Consider the following 18747-nt stretch of genomic DNA (forward strand, 5'->3'; position numbering starts at 1 on the left):
GTAGGGCATGCTCCTGTGTGTATATACATGTGGCTGGGCATGCTCCTGTGTGTATGTACATGTGGCTGGGCATGCTCCTGTGTGTATGTACATGTGGCTGGGCATGCTCCTGTGTGTATGTACATGTGGCTGGGCATGCTCCTGTGTGTATGTACATGTGGCTGGGCATGCTCCTGTGTGTATGTACATGTGGTTAGGGGTGCTCCTGTGTGTATGTACATGTGGCTGGGCATGCTCCTGTGTGTATGTACATGTGGCTGGGCATGCTCCTGTGTGTATGTACATGTGGTTAGGGGTGCTCCTGTGTGTATGTACATGTGGTAGGGCATGCTCCTGTGTGTATGTACATGTGGCTGGGCATGCTCCTGTGTGTATGTACATGTGGTAGGGCATGCTCCTGTGTGTATGTACATGTGGCTGGGCATGCTCCTGTGTGTATGTACATGTGGTAGGGCATGCTCCTGTGTGTATATACATGTGGCTGGGCATGCTCCTGTGTGTATGTACATGTGGCTGGGCATGCTCCTGTGTGTATGTACATGTGGTTAGGGGTGCTCCTGTGTGTATGTACATGTGGTAGGGCATGCTCCTGTGTGTATGTACATGTGGCTGGGCATGCTCCTGTGTGTATGTACATGTGGCTGGGCATGCTCCTGTGTGTATGTACATGTGGCTGGGCATGCTCCTGTGTGTACGTACATGTGGTTAGGGGTGCTCCTGTGTACATGTGCATGTGGAAACTAGAGTCAACTTGAGGTGCTGTTCCTCAGGTGTTGTCAGTCTTGTCTCCTTAGCCAATGACAGCGTCTCTCGTTGACTCGGAACTCAGCCATCAGGCGAGGGCAGTGGGCCTGCAGACCCCAGTGATCTGCCTGTCCGCACTGTCTCTCCCTCCCTGGGGTGGCAGATGGGAGCCACCATGACCAACTTTTTTATGTGGGTTCTGGGGAATCAAACCCAGGTCCTCATACTTGTGTGGCAAGCACTTTGTCGATTGAACTATTTCCCAGCTCTATACTTCATATTTTTATAGGGAAGAATAATCAGATATGTATTTTTAAAAAGCTTCATTTTAGAAAAAAGTTAAGAAAAATAACTTGGTTTTAAATCTGTTTCATTGAAAAGGAATTTTAAAGATTTCTAGAAGATCATAATGGTCAGGAAATTTTGCTGTATCAATAACTGATTTTTTTTCTGATACTCTACTTTTAGGAATAAACACAGACAGACTTGTCCCCCAAAGTACTTACTAAATGATTTACAAATGCAAACCACACACTCTCACGAATGAGCATGTATTTCATCGGTGAATATATCCACAGATATGGATGGAGGTTTTCAATATGCATGGATAACGCTAAATAATAAATGCGATGTGAGTGTCATGGAATAAGGAGAGACGACATGCGGGCACTTACCCAGAATGCACGGGGCTCGAGACCAGGTTCACATTGTCTAAGGTGTCTGCTGCCCAGCTATAGTGTCTGAGAGAATCTGAATCAAACTCCCTTGTGAATGTCAGGTGCTGAAAAATGAAACAGAGAGCGACATCAGCCACCCACATGAGACACCAGCTTTCTCTATACATACAAAATATATCTACATTTCTTTATAAGCCTGGGGAAGCTAACATTCAATATAAAGAACTTGCGAATCCTGTTCATAGGGTCTACATTAGGGTCTGTATAGGAGAACATTTAAAAGATAAATAAAGTGTATTGACAAAATATATTTCATGTGGAAATCCTAAGAAAGCACCTTGGCATTATCTGTATGGTAAAGGAAATGTTGAGAAATTAATTTGCATGCTTTTCAGCAGCTCACTTCTGGTCCAAATGAATCCTACAACTTTAAAATCTCTCCCCATTCTCAAAATACAGATTCAATCCTGATGACTCTAACACTCATGGGTCACTGTGGCTGACAATAGTCTAGTCTCCCACCAAGAAAGCCTGATGAAAATATAGAAACTCAGAAGTAGCAGAGGGCAAGTTGAAATGCCTGAGAGTTGAAGATCTGGAAGCCAGGGGTTCACTTTCCGTCATTTCTAAATTGGGAACGTTTGTCCATGGTCAACATAGATAGAATAGGTGTTTGTGTCTACAAAGATGGCTGCTGAAGAAGAGGAAGCCCAAGAAGGTTCTGACGGAGAGCTGGGTAGCCTCAAGCATGCTATATAGTCTTGTAAGGACATGAGCTAAATGGTGGAGCTATGAAAACATACCAAGAAAAATCCCACCAAGCATATGAGTGTTTGTCAGCAGTTTCATGAGGAAGTGGATGGAGATGTAGAACTTATAAAGGAAATGGACCCAAAGATCACGTCAGGGCTACAAAACTAAGATTCAGAGGCTCCAAAGTACTTGCCTCATTGTAACAAAAACTTGATTGAATTAAAGTGGCCATAACTTAGCAGGAAAAGTACTTCTATGCAAGCCTGCTGAGCTGGGTTCAACCTCTGGAACCCACATTAAAAGCCAGATGTAGTACAGGCATCTGTAATGCCAGCCAGCACTTCTACAGAGATGGGAAGTGGAGAGAGAAGACCTGAGTACTCACACACTCATTCTCTCTCTTTCTCTCTCTCTCTCTCTCTCTCTCTCTCTCTCTCTCTCTCTCTCTCTCTCTCTCTCATTAAATTAAAAGGGGGAGAAAATATAAGAAATCAAAGAACACCACAAGAGGTTCAAATCCTCTCAACAGACAGTTCTAGAAGCAGAAAGAGTGAAAGAGCAGGATAACAAGGGACTCCAGGCCCTTCCCTGATCTGAAGCCTGTGTTCTCAGAGGATCCACTGTGTGCCAAGGAGCGCGGGAGAGGGAAGACACCACTGTGCCCACTCCGGTGCATCAGCATGAAATTTCAGAACCCAGAGCCGGAGATGACCACAGACTTCAAACCTCCACCCTACTGCAAACAGCAAAAATATGGCCAAGATGACAGAGTCATCCCTCAAGTGTTCTAAGAGGAAATGAGTTTTCAACTCCCAGCTCCCTGACTAGGCAAACCAAGTTCATGAACAGGTATGTCTGGATACTTAAAAACCTAAAAAAATGGATTAATCACATAGTCCCCAAGGGTAATACTACAAAGCATACTCCAACCAAATGAAGGAAGGACTAAATCAAAATTTAGAGACAAGACTAACAGCACAGAGACAAGGCATGGACACACTCAGAGAAGGTTTGGACCATGTGGGCAAGCCCTATGGGATGGGTGACTGGAATGTCCAAAGAAGAAGTAAATACAAATTTTAGGGAATTTTCTTTAAAGAGTGAAATTGAAATTCAAGTTTAATAAACAACACATTTAAGGGTAGTACTTAGTTTTTTTTTTTGTTTTTTGTTTTTTTGAGACAGGTTTTGTCTGTAACCCTGGCTGTCCTGGAACTAGCTCTACAGACCAGGCTGGCCTTGAACTCACAGAGATCCACCCACCTCTGCCTCCTGAGTGCTGGGATTAAGGGCGTGCACCACCACCGCCGCCTGGCTTTCAAGGGTAGTTCTTAAAGAGATATAAAAATATCAATACTAGCCGGGTAGGGTGGCATCTGCCTGTAATCCTAGCACTTGGGAGACAGAAAGCAAGATGACCTAGACAAGCTGGAGGTGACATGAGATTCTATATTCAAAAGACAAAAAACAAAACTTATTTCATATGTCCATATGAAATACATGTCTACATATGAAATACAGAGAGAATCCCAATAAAATACAACTCCTTGGGAAACAGGCAGGTCAGAAGCACCCACGGTTGAGGAAGGGAGACAGACACAAACATTAAAACTTCCTTTTCCAATTGGGGAAACCAATAAAGTCATTTCCCCAATGGAGGAAATCTACCAAGAAATAACACACGTTTCTTATTTGGAGACCTAGAAGCAAATATGAAAAGTGCAACCAGAAAAGTACAACCAGCAACAGTCCCTGGGGAGAAAAATCAGGGCGCAACATACATGCAGAGGCTGCCTTTTCTCCTAACAAGTCTAGCTTGTACGACAGCCTGAGGTTGGACTTCAGCTATACGGCTTTGGCAATCCAGTCAGAATTCGCCAGGGATGCAGGTCAGTTGACAGAGTGGTTGCCTGGCATGCAGGAGGCCCTATGCTCCATCAATACACGGCACAGGATAAACCAGACATGGGGGTGTGCATCCGTAATCCTGGGACTCTAGAGGATGGGCAGCGGCTCAAGGTCGTCTTTTGCTATATAGCGAGTGATTTGTCGTCTAGCCTAGGCCACATAAGAACGTGCCTCAAAAAACAAAACAAACTAAACCAACCAGCCAACAAACAACAAAAAAAACCCTGAACTTGCAAATATACCCCGAATGACTCAGATTATTTATTTTGTGGGTGTACATGTAGGTACATGGTGTGTGTGAGTGAGTGTGTGTGTGTGTGTGTGGTATGTGTGTATGTGGTGTGCGTGTGTGTGTGTGTGTGTGTATGTGGTGTGCGTGTGTGTGTGTATGTGGGGTGTGTGTGTGTGTGTATGTGGGGTGTGTGTGTGTGTGTATGTGGGGTGTGTGTGTGTATGTGGGATGTGTGTGTGTATGTGGGGGGTGTGTGTGTGTATGTGGGGGGTGTGTGTGTGAGTGTGTGTATGTGGGGTGTGTGTGTGTGTGTGTGTGTGTGTGTGTGTGTGTGTGTGTTTTAGTGCTGGGACTAGAGTGATGGGTCAGTGGTTCAGAGCACTGGCTGTTCTCACAGAGGACCCGTATTTGGTTCCTAACACCCATACAGCAGCTTACGACTATCTGTAACTCCAGTTCCAGAGGATCCAACACCCTCTTCTGGCCTCCACAGACTCTGTTTACACTTGGTGCAGATATATACACGCAGGAACATACACCTACCAGAAACTTCACAAACAAACAACAAAAAGAATCTAATACAATTGGATAGAACCTGGATCTTAACCTTAGACAGCAATAAACCAACTCAGAAACTTATCCTCAGCCTGACCAGATCTACTAACTACTTGGACCAGCTGTTAGAGATGTCAGCATCCAGCTGTCAGGGTAGGGTCAGGGACCGGACGCAAAGCTACTCAATATTTTTGGTGGTGGTGGTGGTTGGGGGTTGTGGGGACAAATTACAATTTGAATGTGTGAAGCCCTGGGATTATTTTCCACTTGGACCATTTTTTGTTTTTTAAGTCTGATAAATTAATAATCTTCCGCCTCTTTGTTAATTACAGTAAATTATTTACCTCCAGCACTCAAGAGAAACGTCCCGGTGACATGAATTATTGAAACCATGAGTTATACCACACAGAAAGGTATCCTGCCATCATGCAATATTTACTAGAGAGGATGTGCCAGCTTGCCAGGATCCCACACCCCTCTCAGACTTGCTTCCTCTCCTCATCTCTTGCAGCTCTTTGCCACCCTCAGAGCCGGGTCACAACACAGCGGAGCAGATGGTAGACCTGACCACACTAGGGAGCTAGAATGTTCTGATGTACCTCCAAAAGGCAGCTTTTCAATATTAGGTGCCGGAGTAACCTCTCCTCGGGAGTTCGCTTTTTCTCTTTCCTGGAGGTTGGCTCAGGTTTATGAGTGGCCCTAATTGAGTCTGAATAACTTAAATATGAGCTACCAGACTGTTCTTCCTACAGGGAAGCTTTCTAAAACAAAATAATGGCAACTCAATCGAACCTGCCGTTCTACAGGCAGATCAAGAATGGGTAATTTCCTTTCCAACTGTCTCCGGATACATTGTACAGGCTAGAGTTTAGGTAAAACTGAACTGTGACATACCAGCATCTACTTAACTTTAGAAAACAATATTAATTTCAAAGTGTCCTGACCGTCACTGCATAAGCCACCGTGACTCCAAAGCTTAGCCTTCGCTCTACCAATAACCATTCAAAAGGGCATGGGTCTGATCTCCAGCACCACATACCTGGGGAGAGGAGCACACACCCATAATCTCAGCACTTGAAATGTGAAGGCAGGAGGGTCAAGAGTCCAAGGTCACCCTCAATGAGGTAGTGAGTTCCAGGCCAGCAATGGGCTACATGAGACCCAGTTCCCAGGTCTCACAGCATGGAAGTAGGGCCTAGTGAAGACGTTCAGCTTTGGGGCTGAGACACATAGCTGAACTGGGCAACTCCTTTTCTCACTTCCTGTGGGTGACCCTTGCTGCGGGTTACTGACTGGAGCCAACTCAAAGGTGATGGTGGGCCTCTCCATGCCCACACTGAGTGTTCACATCAACTCTAGAAATGTGGGGTAATCATTTGAGCCGTTGATTCAGGGAAGCAGCTAGAAGGGCTGGCCGAGGTCCAACAGCCATGTTCCCGTGCCAAGGCCTGCCCCTGGGCATAGTGACAGCCCGCAGCAGCTTTTCTTTCTCCACTTCTATGGCTACAAGTGTGCTGACTACCCTACAGACTCTTCTGGCCCTGGGCAAGGGGATTCTGGCGAGTGTTTAGGGGATTAGTCCGCATAACCACTTGATACAAACAAAGCCAACTTTCAACAACTGGCCTCCCATGGAAGCTTGGCTCTACTGTTTCCCTGGTAACATCTGCCGGCCTGTGGTCCTTGGCGTGTTTCTCCATTTTCACGGCGTCTTTGTCTTTCCCTCATTGACAAAAGTCTTGGTGAGACTCTAAAGAACATCCCGGCACCAACGCCATATTGGTGAGAAGCTGCAATACTACGGCATCTTTAAATGTAAAAAGACTTCCACACTCTCCAGAGAACTCTGGCTTAGGTTAGGTTATTTGTTAAAATAAGATGATTTATTGGGGGGAAAGAGCAAACCCCCAAATGTTCCAGTGTCAGGCCAAACCCTGGGACTTTACAGATAGTTACACAGGATGCTTGTATCAATTGACAGCTCCCATTCAATTACAACATGACATCTTACAAAAACCTAGGTCCGATTTATTCACTCAAAAAGGGCTTAATCCTTTGAAATTTTATTTTGTGTTTGAGACAGGTGCCTGATGTTCAGCTCTGCTACTTTGTCTCAAATTTACTGTGGAGTCCAAGGTGCTGGGGTAACAGGGGTTGGTGACCACCTTGGCTTTCAGTTCCTTTTAACAGTGCTACAATAATCCATAGTGTAGTAATTCAATGGTAAAGATTGCCTTAGGTTCTCGGAGTTTCCAGAACCTTTTAGATCTTGGAGCGATATTACACTCATTTTACAGTTAAGGAAATGGAGGCCCAGAAAGACTTACAAAATCTGGCAACGCAAATATACCAGCTGGCACACAGTGGCTTCAACGCGACAGTATATTAAAAAACGGTTCGTACTGACTTCCTATGGTCTTTCACTCCCATGTCAAAGGGAATATCGACACTCTTATCGTTTTCATCTCGGAAGTGATAGGGGGGCACTATTACAATCAAACTACACACTAGTTAGTGGAGTCCAAAGCCTGACTAATGATGAGGTCACTGTCTCCAAGAGCTTAATATTTTCCCAAAATAGCATCTTAGCGGCTCTACTTGCATCGGAGGAAAGGGGAGAGTAAGAACACACTGGCCTCATTAAGCGGGCCACACCCTGAAGTCCAGGTCTGGAAATAAATAGAACACATTGGTCTTACAAACCAGGGCACGCCCAGGAGCCCAGATCTGGGAATAAACACTAAGTACAGAAGAAGCGGTCAGGAAGGGAGAGGGGAATGGGGAGAGGGAAGAAAGGAAGAGATGGGTGAAGAGGACGAGGGAAGGGAGAGAGGGAGAGAACAAGAAAGGAAAGTGGAGAGCGGGAGAGAGATCTAGCTGGCTCTATTGTTGGGTCACTCGGTGCCGAAAGTTAGGATCAAGACCCAGGGTGGATCTGGAGCCCCCCCCCCCCCCCCGCCCGCCCCGACCTCTCCTAGACTGTCTGCTCTGCTGCCCTGAGAGACTGGGGAGTGTGGACCTGCCACCAGTGCCCAACAGGTCGCCCAGCAACAGGTCACGCACAAAACCTCAGGGCATCTAGTCTGAAGAAAAGCAAATGTGATTTTCTGGAGCAACCGCTGGATGGGGCAACCAAACCAATGTGTGTCAAGTGAGAATTTCATCCTCAAAGCAGACAGGACAGGGCAAGCTATGTGCTTATCTCTTTCCTCAGTCAACAAACATGAGGATGAGGCCTTGAGTGAGGCCGTATACTCCACTGCACAGAGATCCAAGTCAAATTCTCGCTGTGCCTCTGAGTGTACGGTAGGGTGAGGAGTAGGTAATATTAACATCCCAACTCCCTGTGGTCACGGGATGACCCCAGTAATGCTTCCAAGAGTCTGTCTTGCAAACTGTAAACAAAGTTCGTCCTGGAGTTGGCTCTCAGAGGCTGGTCCTAGGTTAGTCAGCTCTCTCTTCATCCCATCTAGTGTCTTCCCAAAGTTGCCAAGCTCCTAGGATGTAACAGATCCAAGGTGGGTAGGGCAGTAGGATTAGTTTCCTACATTACTGTCTGGTATCTTGTCTAGTACCTTCACTAATCCGCTGAGACCCTTTCTCCCTATGCTTGGGAGTGGAGGGTAGGGGTGAAGGGTGGAGGGGCGGGAGGGAGTGCTACCCTCTAAAGCATTGGTTCTCACCCTTCCTAATCACTACAACCTTTTATACAGTTCCTCATGTGCTGGTGACCCTCAACCATAAAGTTATTTTCCTTGCTACTTCATAGCTGTGATTTTGCTACTGTTAGGAATCATAATATAAATATCTGATATGCAGGATATCGGATATGTGACTCCCAAAGGGGTTGCGACTTACAGGTTGAGAACCACTGCCCTCAAAAGGCTGCAAACGTAAGGATTTTTTCTGTGCTACAGGCTGCTGCTAAGATCTCCACCTCCTTCCAGGTTTCCTGCTGCTAAGACCTCCACCTCCTCCTTCCAGGCTTCCTGCTTCCAGGAGCTGGCCTTCATTACAGAACCTGATGGGGCTGCAGAGATGGCTCAGAGGCCAAGCGTGAGTACTGCTCTTGGAGGGGACCCGAGTTCAGTTCCCAGCACCCACGTGGGTGGCACACAACTGCCTGTAACACCAATTTTAGGGAATCAGAGGCCTATAGCCTCTGTGGGCGCCTACATGCATGTCCATATACTTCCAGAGAGAGAGAGAGAGACTTAATTAAAAAACAAACCTTTAAGTAAAGGCCCAGATTGATTAGCTGCTATCTGTCTCAGTTCATCTCCCTTTTAAACTTGGAAAGAATCTTCACTACTTTAAATACAGGGAAGCCTAATGCATCGAGGCAAAAACAGCTGAAGGGCAAGGCTTCTTAGGTTCGTTGCGTCTCTCCATGCAAACTTGCAGGGTCTGTGCACTCTTCGGACCATGGGGAGAAGAAGGGGAGCAACCACTGGATTGAAAGACATCAGCTGAGCTGAATTTGAGAGTACCAAGAGTGCTCGGCATAGGGCACTTACTTATTTTCCAAGGAACAAGATAACAAGGGGACACACCAGAGTACACACACCAAAGCGAGCAAGTCAGTAAATGACGGTATCTATTCATAGGTGGTGTAAGGCTTGGAATGAGAAATGTCTCCTACGGGCTCAGGTATCTGAACACTTGGTCTCCAGGTATCAGTGCTGTTAGGGGGCGGGGGGGGGGGGGAGGATACATCTTTGCTGGAGAAGTACGTCACTGGGGGTGGGCTCTGAGAGGTGACGGCCTGTCTCACTTCTGGTGTGCTCTTTTGTGTTTGTGGCTAGAGGTGTGACCTCTTAGCTTCTAGTTCCTGCCAACGTGCCTGCTGCTCGTGGCCATGTCTTCTCTCTGCCCACTGCTCATGGCCATGTCTTCTCTCTGCCCACTGCTCATGGCCATGTCTTCTCTCTGCCCAGTGCTCGTGGCCAAGTCTTCTCTATGCCCACTGCTTGTGGCCATGTCTTCCCCTGCCACAGTGGACTCTTAGTCTCTGAAACTGTGGAAAGCCAAAATAATCTCTTCCATATCTTGCTTTTGGTCACTGTGTTTTATCACAGTGAAAAAGACACTACCATGGGTGGCTTGGAGGCATCCAAGGAGACAGCAAACACAAATGGAGTGAAATCTTTAAAGAAACAGAATCCATTAGGGATGGTGGAACATGCTATAATGCGAAGTCCTTGAAAAGTCGAGGCAGGAGGATCAGAAGTTCAAGGTCACCCTTGGCTACGTAGTGAGTTTATCTAAGATCCTGCTTTTAAAAACCAACCCCCCCCCCAAAAAAAAAAAAACCCCTGGAGAAATGGAGTCCATAAAAGTAGATCTGATTCAAGCCAAGTATGGTGGTATACTTCTCTCACCCCAGCCTCAGGAGGCTGAGGCAGGAGGATCTGAAGGCCATTCTCAGGTACCCAGTGATTTTGAGCCCGGCCTGCACCACATGAGAAACAAGAACAGAATCGACTCAAGAAACAATGTAACGATCGAAGCAGGCCTTGCCTTCCCCCTCACGACGTACTTAATTCTTGAGACTGAACACTAGTGCCTCAGAAGGCATTTGGTTTCTCCCTCCCTTCTCTAGTATTGACATTGAACGTAGGGTCTCACACATGCTAGGGAAGTTCTTTATCATTGAGATAAACCTCCAGCGTCTTTTTCCTTGTTGTTTTAAAGACCATGCTGGCCTCGAACTCCTAATCCTCTGCCTCAGCCTCCCTAGTAGTTGGGGTGGCAAGTGTGCACTACCACACACAGTGAAAACACAGTGAAAGTTGAGATTAGGATTTAAGCTATAATGAATCATGGTTCTTTACGATTTCTCAGTTTGATTGATTTACATCTAATTTAGCTGTGTCCGATGGAAGGAGGTTAGCTGAGGCGGAGCCTGGGGGCACATCACCACCAACTAACCCCCACGACTTAAGAAACTCACAATACCAACTTCTCTGCCTTCGAACAGACCCGGAACCTTGCTGAGCCATCTTTGTGAGGTGTTGAGTGAATTCCCCGAGTACTGCTGGCCAAGCACTTCCAGGAAGAAAGCAACAATATTAAATGTCACCAGGCCAGGTGCTTATCTCCCTGGGGACTGTCCAGCAACTCGTTCATGTGAGGCTGGCTATCTTCTGCCACTCTGCCCCTTTCTGAGCCCTGCTTAGAGTCGCATAAGCAGGAGGAACAGCAAAGTTAGCGGAGTGGGGAGTCAGTGGAGTGAGACTCGGAAGAGAGAAACCTATTAGCACAGGGGCCTTCTGGATTATACAAGCTTTTCCTCCTATTGCTGAGATGATTGGCAATGCTAAGATCTTGAGAAAGCAAGCATACAGTTTCTGCTGAAGGACCCTCCAGGGTGCATATTATGGGCTAAGTGCTGTGGAATAATCCTTCTGTACGCTGTGAATATGTATTACTTTCATTGGTTAATAAAGAACGGACTGGTCTACAGCTGGGCAGGAAGAGATTGAGTGGGAAAGCCAGACTAGGAAGATTCTGGGAAGAAGAAGAAGAAGAAGAAGGAGTCCAAACTAGGGTTCAGATGCAGAGAGAAGCAAGGTGGGCATGGCATACTTAGAGAAGGTACCAAGCCACATGGTAAAGCATAGACAAGAAATTTGGGTTGATTTAAAATGTTAATAGTTAGCTAGTAGCAAGCCTGAGCTATTGGCTGAGCATTTATATTTAATATTAAGCCTCTGTGTTGGCTATTTGGGAGTGACTGGTGGGACAGCAACTTCTGCCTACAGCTAAGATATCAAACAGTCCAACAGCTCATGGCACATTGCATGATCACAAACACACACAAAGTCATAACAGCCCCTAAAAGGACCAAGTTTTAATTCAAAGGAACTAGAATCTTAGGCTGAGACTCTCCCTAAGGAGAGTGATGGGTCTGAAAGATATGACCAATGCCTGCACATCTGTGATAGCCTCCAACGTTTGCCGAATTATCTCCACAGTCAGCCTTTGGGCAGACAGATTTAAAAACACTTTAGTTAGACCTGGAAAATGGGTCACTATTGGAAGTCCTGCCCTGCATCCATAGGCAAAAATCATGAGGGCAAAACTCAGACTAAAGAAGTCTGTAGTCGGTTCACACCTATCCCTAAATGAGTGGAAGTGTGAGTAACGCAGGCCGCTGTTCATCTTCTAGCTGGAAGTGGCAAGAAATTCCTTTTAAAAAACAAATGGGGGGGCTGCTTGGGAACACCGAGGTTTATAGCTATATTCTTAAAGGATTGGTAGGTCATCTTACTTTTATTATTTTGTTAAGGTTAGATTAGTCTATTCCTAGATAGAGAGCCGGAAATAATAGAGTCTAGCCCTTCAAGATGCCGGAAGCCTTCTAGTGTGGCTGTGGACATCACATTCCACCTGCAGTTAGAACATTAGTAAAGACAGAGACCCGGGTTCAACCAGGACAGGGGAAGGTTGGACTTAGATTACTACTGGTTTAATGAAAGTCTCAGTGGCGCTGGCTGCAGGGGCAGCTCACCGGGCCTCACGTTCTTCCCCCAGAAACATTGGTGCTAGTCATCTCTATGGGTTAGCTTCTTTCCCCAAAGGCAAGATGTGATCTGTAAGATGGCTCAGTGGGAAAAGAAACTCGCAACTACGCCTCCTGACAACCTGAGTTGTTCCCTGCGTGTGCACGTGCGCGCACACACACACACACACACACACACACACACACACACACACACACACTTCTGTTTGTTTTTTAAAAGCCTAGGCTAATTTGAGCCTTACAAGGTTGTCTCCAATTTCGCTTCGCTGTTATTGTTGGTGTTAAGCCTTTGCTATGATCCCTGCAGGAGAAGGAATGCCCTAAGTAGCCACATTCGGGTCTCATCCTTGGAGGAGAGGAGGGGATTCCACCCTTTATAAAGTGAGTCGGGCAGGCAGAACCTGCCCATCAGATACCGGCTCTGCCGCTCAGGGGGTGTGCCAGCAGAAAGCCAGGCAAAGGTCAAATACTTCCATTCCTTTCGAAACAATGCACATGACCTACATCTTGGCTCTTCATATTTTGTACCTGTGGCTGAGTGTTATAAGTTTATTCATTGTCAATGCACTAAGCTAAAAATCAGTAGAAATAAGAATCATGACGATTATTGTGTCTAAATATAATAATCTCGTATGCTGCAAAACAGTGTACCAGAGGCACACACTACAATCATGAAAATGAAGGCCAGGTGTAAGACTTGGGAACCAGGTGTCGAATCCCTGGGCTCCTTACCGGCTTTGCCCCCACCCCCCCCGAGCCAAGCTGATGGATAGATGCTGCAGCCGCTAAATGGAGACAGTCTGGAAATGGGATAGCCAATGATTCTGCCACTTCAAGCTGTGCCCTCCACCACCCCATCCCCCTCCCTCACTACCCCCCCCCCCCCCCCCCCCCCCCGTGGGATGACTGAGACCAGTCATGTGGACTTCTCCTTTAAGGAGGCCAAGAAATCATCTCCTAAGGTTGATTACTTTAAGTAATGCTGGCGAGATGCTTGGATTAAGTCCAGGCACTCCAGTGTGCCACATTTACTGCCGCTGTAAGCCTCCTTGCCGCTTAAGGAGTACAAATGAATTCATACAAATGAATGCCATTCTTTGTATGAGTCGGGGACTCGCTGCTGTGGACCATGCACTATCATTTCATAAGCCACACTAGAGAGCTGCTCTCAATAATTCTATCAGAAGACATAGTGCTACCTACTGATGTCACTCAAGACAGCCAGCCTTCCCTTGAGATCTTCCTCCCTTCTCTTCATTAATATCTCTCTAGAAAGGTAGGATTCCAAATACAGTTGACAGTCTTTTTTTTCTTTCTTTTCTTTCTTTTTTTGGTTTTTCGAGACAGGGTTTCTCTGTGTAGTTTTGGTGCTTGTCCTGGATCTCGCTCTGTAGACCAGGCTGGCCTCGAACTCACAGAGATTCGCCTGCCTCTGCCTCCCGAGTGCTGGGATTAAAGGCGTGCGCCACCACTGCCAGGCCAGTTGATAGTCTTTTTTAGAAATTACATTTTAGGGGCTAGAGAAATGGGTCAGTGGTTAGAAACACTTACTGCTCCCCCGAAGGACCAAGGGTTTCAATTCCTAGCACCCATGTGATGGCTCACAACCAGCCATAACTACTGTTCCTGAGGATCTGACACCCTCTTCTGGCTTCATGGCAAAACACCATACACACAAAATAAATTAAAAATAAATAAAATTTCTAAATTACATTTAAATTTGTGTGTGTGTGTATGTGCATGTACATGTATGAGCACATATGCCAAGTGGTATGTGTGGAGGCCAGAGAGCAACTTGTAGGAGGAGTCCATTTTCTACCTCTGAGGGACTGAACTCAGGTTGGCAGACCTGACGGCAAGAGCTTTTAGCCCTTCCTCTTTGGCTGGTTTGAGATAGACTCTCATGGACTGGGCTGGCCTCGAACTCCCTATTGTAGTAAAGGATGTCCTTGAATTCCTGCCTCCACCTCTCAGGGGTTATGCCACCATGCCTGGGTTTATGTAGTACTGGGGACCAAACCCCTAGCTTCATGTATGCTAGCCAGGCAAGAATTCAACCAACTGAGCTACATCCCTAGCCTGGAACACAGACGACCCTCTATGGCAACCTGACACACAGACATCTGAGCTTAAAAAAAAAAACAAATACATTAGATGATGACTGATGGGTATATAGCTGTCCATAGGAGATATTCCAGGATCCCCACCCCAGCCATTATTCTCATCTTCAGGTGCCCAAGTCCATTACATAAGATTGTAGAACTATCATAAAATCTCTACAAGGTATGTATAATACCTACTGCAATGTAATTGTTATGGTTACATTGCCTTGCTTAGGGAGTAATGACAGAAGTCTGTACACACTAAGTACTGATGTAATCTAAGTCAGTGGGTGTGAAGGAGCTGGGGGCAGAAACACAGAATGCAGTCAGAGATGTCATGGCCAGTGTTCCCTAGCTGGACAGACATGTGACAATCACCTTTGACGCTTCAGAAACCACCCGCATCTAGAATCCAGACACAGAGTGTCTCTCTGTAGGCATCATGTTTTAAAAAGAGGCACAAGGGACTCCCTTGTGCACCTGCAGTTAAAAGCTCTGAGTCAGCAGTACTCAACTCATTCAGCCTGGAGGGATGCTGAAATTCCCGTGCCTGGTCCCTTCCAGGCCAACTGAGTCAGGAACTGAGCAATTGTGGTGTTAAAAGTTCTCTTGACGATTCTCATGGGGCAGGGACATTATCTAGGATGTGCTGACAGATGAATCCATCACTCCACTCCCACGTCCAAAGCAGGACTCATGGATGGCACGGCTGAACTGCTCCTCTGGAGAATGAATGAGGTGGTTCACAGACTAGCCAGGACTGAGGCCTAAGAGGGATAAGGGATGCTTACCTCTCTCCTGCCCCCTTGGGCTCTGGCATCCACACCTGTCTTTAGCCAGCATGAGATCCTGGGATGGCACAGTGCGATTGTTAGTGTTAAATGTCAGCCTGACAGATCTAGAGTCATCGGGAAGATGGGCCTCTAGTAAGGACTGGGAGGCAAAGGGTATCTTGATTCAATTAATTGATGTGGGAAGATGCATCTTAATTGCGGGGAGGACCGCTTCACAGAGCAGGGATCCAGGACTGTCTGTGGAGAACGTGAGCCGAGTGCTAGCATGCACCCAATTCATGGCTTTCTCTTACTGACTGTGGAAGCAATGTGACCAGCTGCTTCAGAAGCCTTGACTTTCTCGCTAGGACAGACAGACTATACCCTGAACTGTGAGATAAAATTGACCCTTAAGTTGCTGTTGTCAAGAGTATTTCATGAAAGCAACAGGAAGAGAAGCTAAGATCCTGGGGTTTTGGGGGTGGCGGCCCAGGCTGGTCACCTTGTATCTCAACTGTACTTTAACTGTGGTTAATGTGCAAACATGTTAGTCAGCGGGATGATAGGACAGAGGCTGTTCTCAGCCCGGGCAGGGCCTGTTCTTCAGGAGAAAGTTCACACAGAGTTAATTCGTGTCCATTCTCTGCCCTGACCTGTCAGAGAAATTCTAACTAGATAGTGGTGAATAGCTTTGAACCTGATAGGAAGCCAGGGATCTGTGGTTTGGGAATGCTAAATGTTTAAAACTTGCGTCGTGCTTCCCAGCTCCATGGTACCCTAGAGAAGCAGAGCTAGAGGCGAGAGAGAAAGACCACTCCTTTTCTTTTCTATAATCTATGTGTATGGGTGTTTTAGCTGCATGCATGGGCACCACGGGTGTGGCAAGTGCCTGTGGAGGCCTGAAGAGGGCGATGGATGCCCTGGAACTGGAGTTACAGGGAGTTGTGATGCCATGTGGGTGCTAGAAATTGAACCTGGGTCCTCTGGAAAAGCAGTCAGTACCCTTAACCTCTGAGCCTCCTTTCCAACTCCAAACTACTCATTTTTGATCATTTGGTTTTGATTCAAATGCACCCCTGAACTTAAGTAAACATTTTTGTAAGGCTTGCACAGTGCAATAGTAGTTTCTTTTCTGACAGCAGTTCCTCCCAGAATCAGCCGTTTCCTATCTTCCACAGTTAGCACACCTCTTTCAGAATTGTCCACCCCCCTTAAAGGTTATTTTGAAGATGTCCATACAAATAAAGTTAAAAAAAAAAAAAAAGCTACAAAGAATATCTTCATGCCCTTGCACCAAAATCCAGCACTTAACATTTGAAAAACATAAAAAGAAGGGGAAGGGGTTGGGTATAGGGCTCTGTGGATAAATACTTGCTGTAGAAGTGTGAGGACCAGAGTTCAGATCCCCAGCCAGGCAGGCTTGTGACCACCTGCAAATACCAGCACGCAGAAGGCAGAGGCAAGGGTCCCTAGAGCAAGTAGACAAGCCAGACTCATCATATCAAAGAACTCTGGTTCAGCGAGAGACTCTGCCTCAAGGAATAAGGAGGAGAGCAATCATGGAAGAGACCTGATAGCATCAGCTCCCGGCTTCAGCAAGCACGTGCACATACACACTGTGGAGAACTGAGTTAGAATGCCCCTAATAGGCTCATATATTTGAATGCTTGGTCCACAGACGGTGACTGGGGTTGGGCTCTGAGGTTTCAAAAGCCCATGCCAGGCCCAGTCACTCTCTCTGCCACCTGTTTGTGATTTAAACTCTCAGTTACTTCTCCAGCACCATACCTGCCTGCCTGCCTGCCTGCCTCCATGCTCCCCACCATGATAGTCATGGACTAACCCTTTGAAACTGTAAGCAAACCTCCATTTAAATGCTTTCTTTTGTAAGTTGCCTTGGTCACGGTGTCTCTTCTAGTACACATGCATCCACACCCACAAAAACACTCCACACATACTCTGTCAAATTTGTTTTACTTGCCCTAGAGATGAACCATTGGGAAATAAGTAGCTGGCTTAATTAGTTCATTCCTAAAAACTTGATGACACATTCCTCCCCCTCCCCAACACAGACTCTACTACATAACCTTGACCCCAAGACCACAGTGATCAAACTAATGCCTTTGTGCACATCTCTATTCAATACCTTTACAGGTGTTCCCAAGCATTTCTAAAATATTTTTATGACTCACATTTCCCCCCCATATTGGTTATGAACTTGAGTGATCCTCACTGAACAAGGCTGGTCAGTAAAGAAATCAACTTATGGTTTCTACAATTCTTGAGATTTTGTTGGCTCTTTTCCCCCCTAAAGGCTCCTGGTGTGCTGTGGTCTCTTTGGCTGATTGGAGAATGACAGGGATGGCCATAAAGGTGAGTGGTTCTCAACCTGTGGGTCACGACCCTCTAAAGACCCTTCCACAGGGGTTGCCTTAGACCATTGGAAAACATAGATATTTATAATATGATTTATAATAATAACAAAATTACAGTCATGAAAGTAGCAACAGAAATAACTTTATGGTTGGAGGTCACCGCAGCATGAGGAACTGTATTAAAGGGTCATAGCGTTAGGAAGGTTAAGAACCCTGACACAGCTGTTTCTGAGACTGAAGCTGACAGCCGATTCCAAGAGCACCAGCTTCATCCTGAAGCTTCTGGCCTTGCCTTTCTTTTCACAGATCCTTAGTTCCGAGTCTATGCTGCTCCTCCATCCTACCTGAGCGCATCTTGGAAGCAGCTACCAGCCAAGCCTCAGAAGTGAGGAGCATGGGGAGCATTGACTTTGGTTTTATAGTTGGATTCTGATGTGGTCGGCAGTAACAGTGGTGCTGGTGCTGATGGTGGAAAACCACCTGGGTCTCAGACCCTCGCTCTGAAACCCATAGCCAGCGAGAAATGTAGACCATGGCTCTATTCAATGAGGCGTCCACTTTGTGTCTTGTGTGAGTGGGAAGCGGTCTGGTCCCTCTACAGTGCTTCCTATAAGCTGTAATAGTGAACTGTTTTGTGGGGTTCCCTAAAGGCACTGAGAATAATATCAATATATTTAGCACCTCCTTTAACAGGGAACAGCAGGATGAGACTAAGTTCCTCAGAAAATTCCTACCAATATCTGGCAACACCAGGCACCCAAGAGCCTAGCTTTATTACTGAGACAAGGGCTCTCTCTTGAATTTACACCCACCTAAAACCCATGACCTATATGCTGCACCTACAATCATTTTACAAAGGTTATTTCTCTTTAAGATCTGACACTGCCTGCCTCTCTATTTCCCTCTGTAAGGCCAGCTCCTTGAGAATGTTCTAGATAACGTAATAACATTCCCTGCAGGTCATCATGAAGTACAATGCACATCTGTGGGCCTGACGTCAGCATCTCCAGACACGTGGGAGTTCCAAAGGGCTGACCACCTATTGCTGAACTCTAGCTTGGGTGTGTGCGACTGTCATTCATCACCTTGCGCAATGAGTAGGT

General features: G+C 46.3%; 1 protein-coding gene across 23 annotated transcripts in view; it reads right to left on the reverse strand.

The window, feature by feature from the left end:
- Positions 1 to 18747, reverse strand: part of Ank3 (ankyrin 3) — a 483262-nt gene that overhangs the window by 70389 nt on the left and 394126 nt on the right. For all 23 annotated transcript variants that reach the window (XM_052744761.1, XM_052744755.1, XM_052744757.1 and 20 more), the window contains one exon: positions 1419 to 1525. In XM_052744761.1, the coding sequence (XP_052600721.1) occupies positions 1419 to 1525 (107 nt within the window). The remainder of the gene's footprint in view (positions 1 to 1418; positions 1526 to 18747) is intronic.

This window comes from Peromyscus californicus, unplaced genomic scaffold (genome assembly GCF_007827085.1).
Source record: "Peromyscus californicus insignis strain IS unplaced genomic scaffold, ASM782708v3 Scaffold_19__1_contigs__length_69161282, whole genome shotgun sequence".
Lineage (NCBI taxonomy): Eukaryota > Metazoa > Chordata > Mammalia > Rodentia > Cricetidae > Peromyscus > Peromyscus californicus.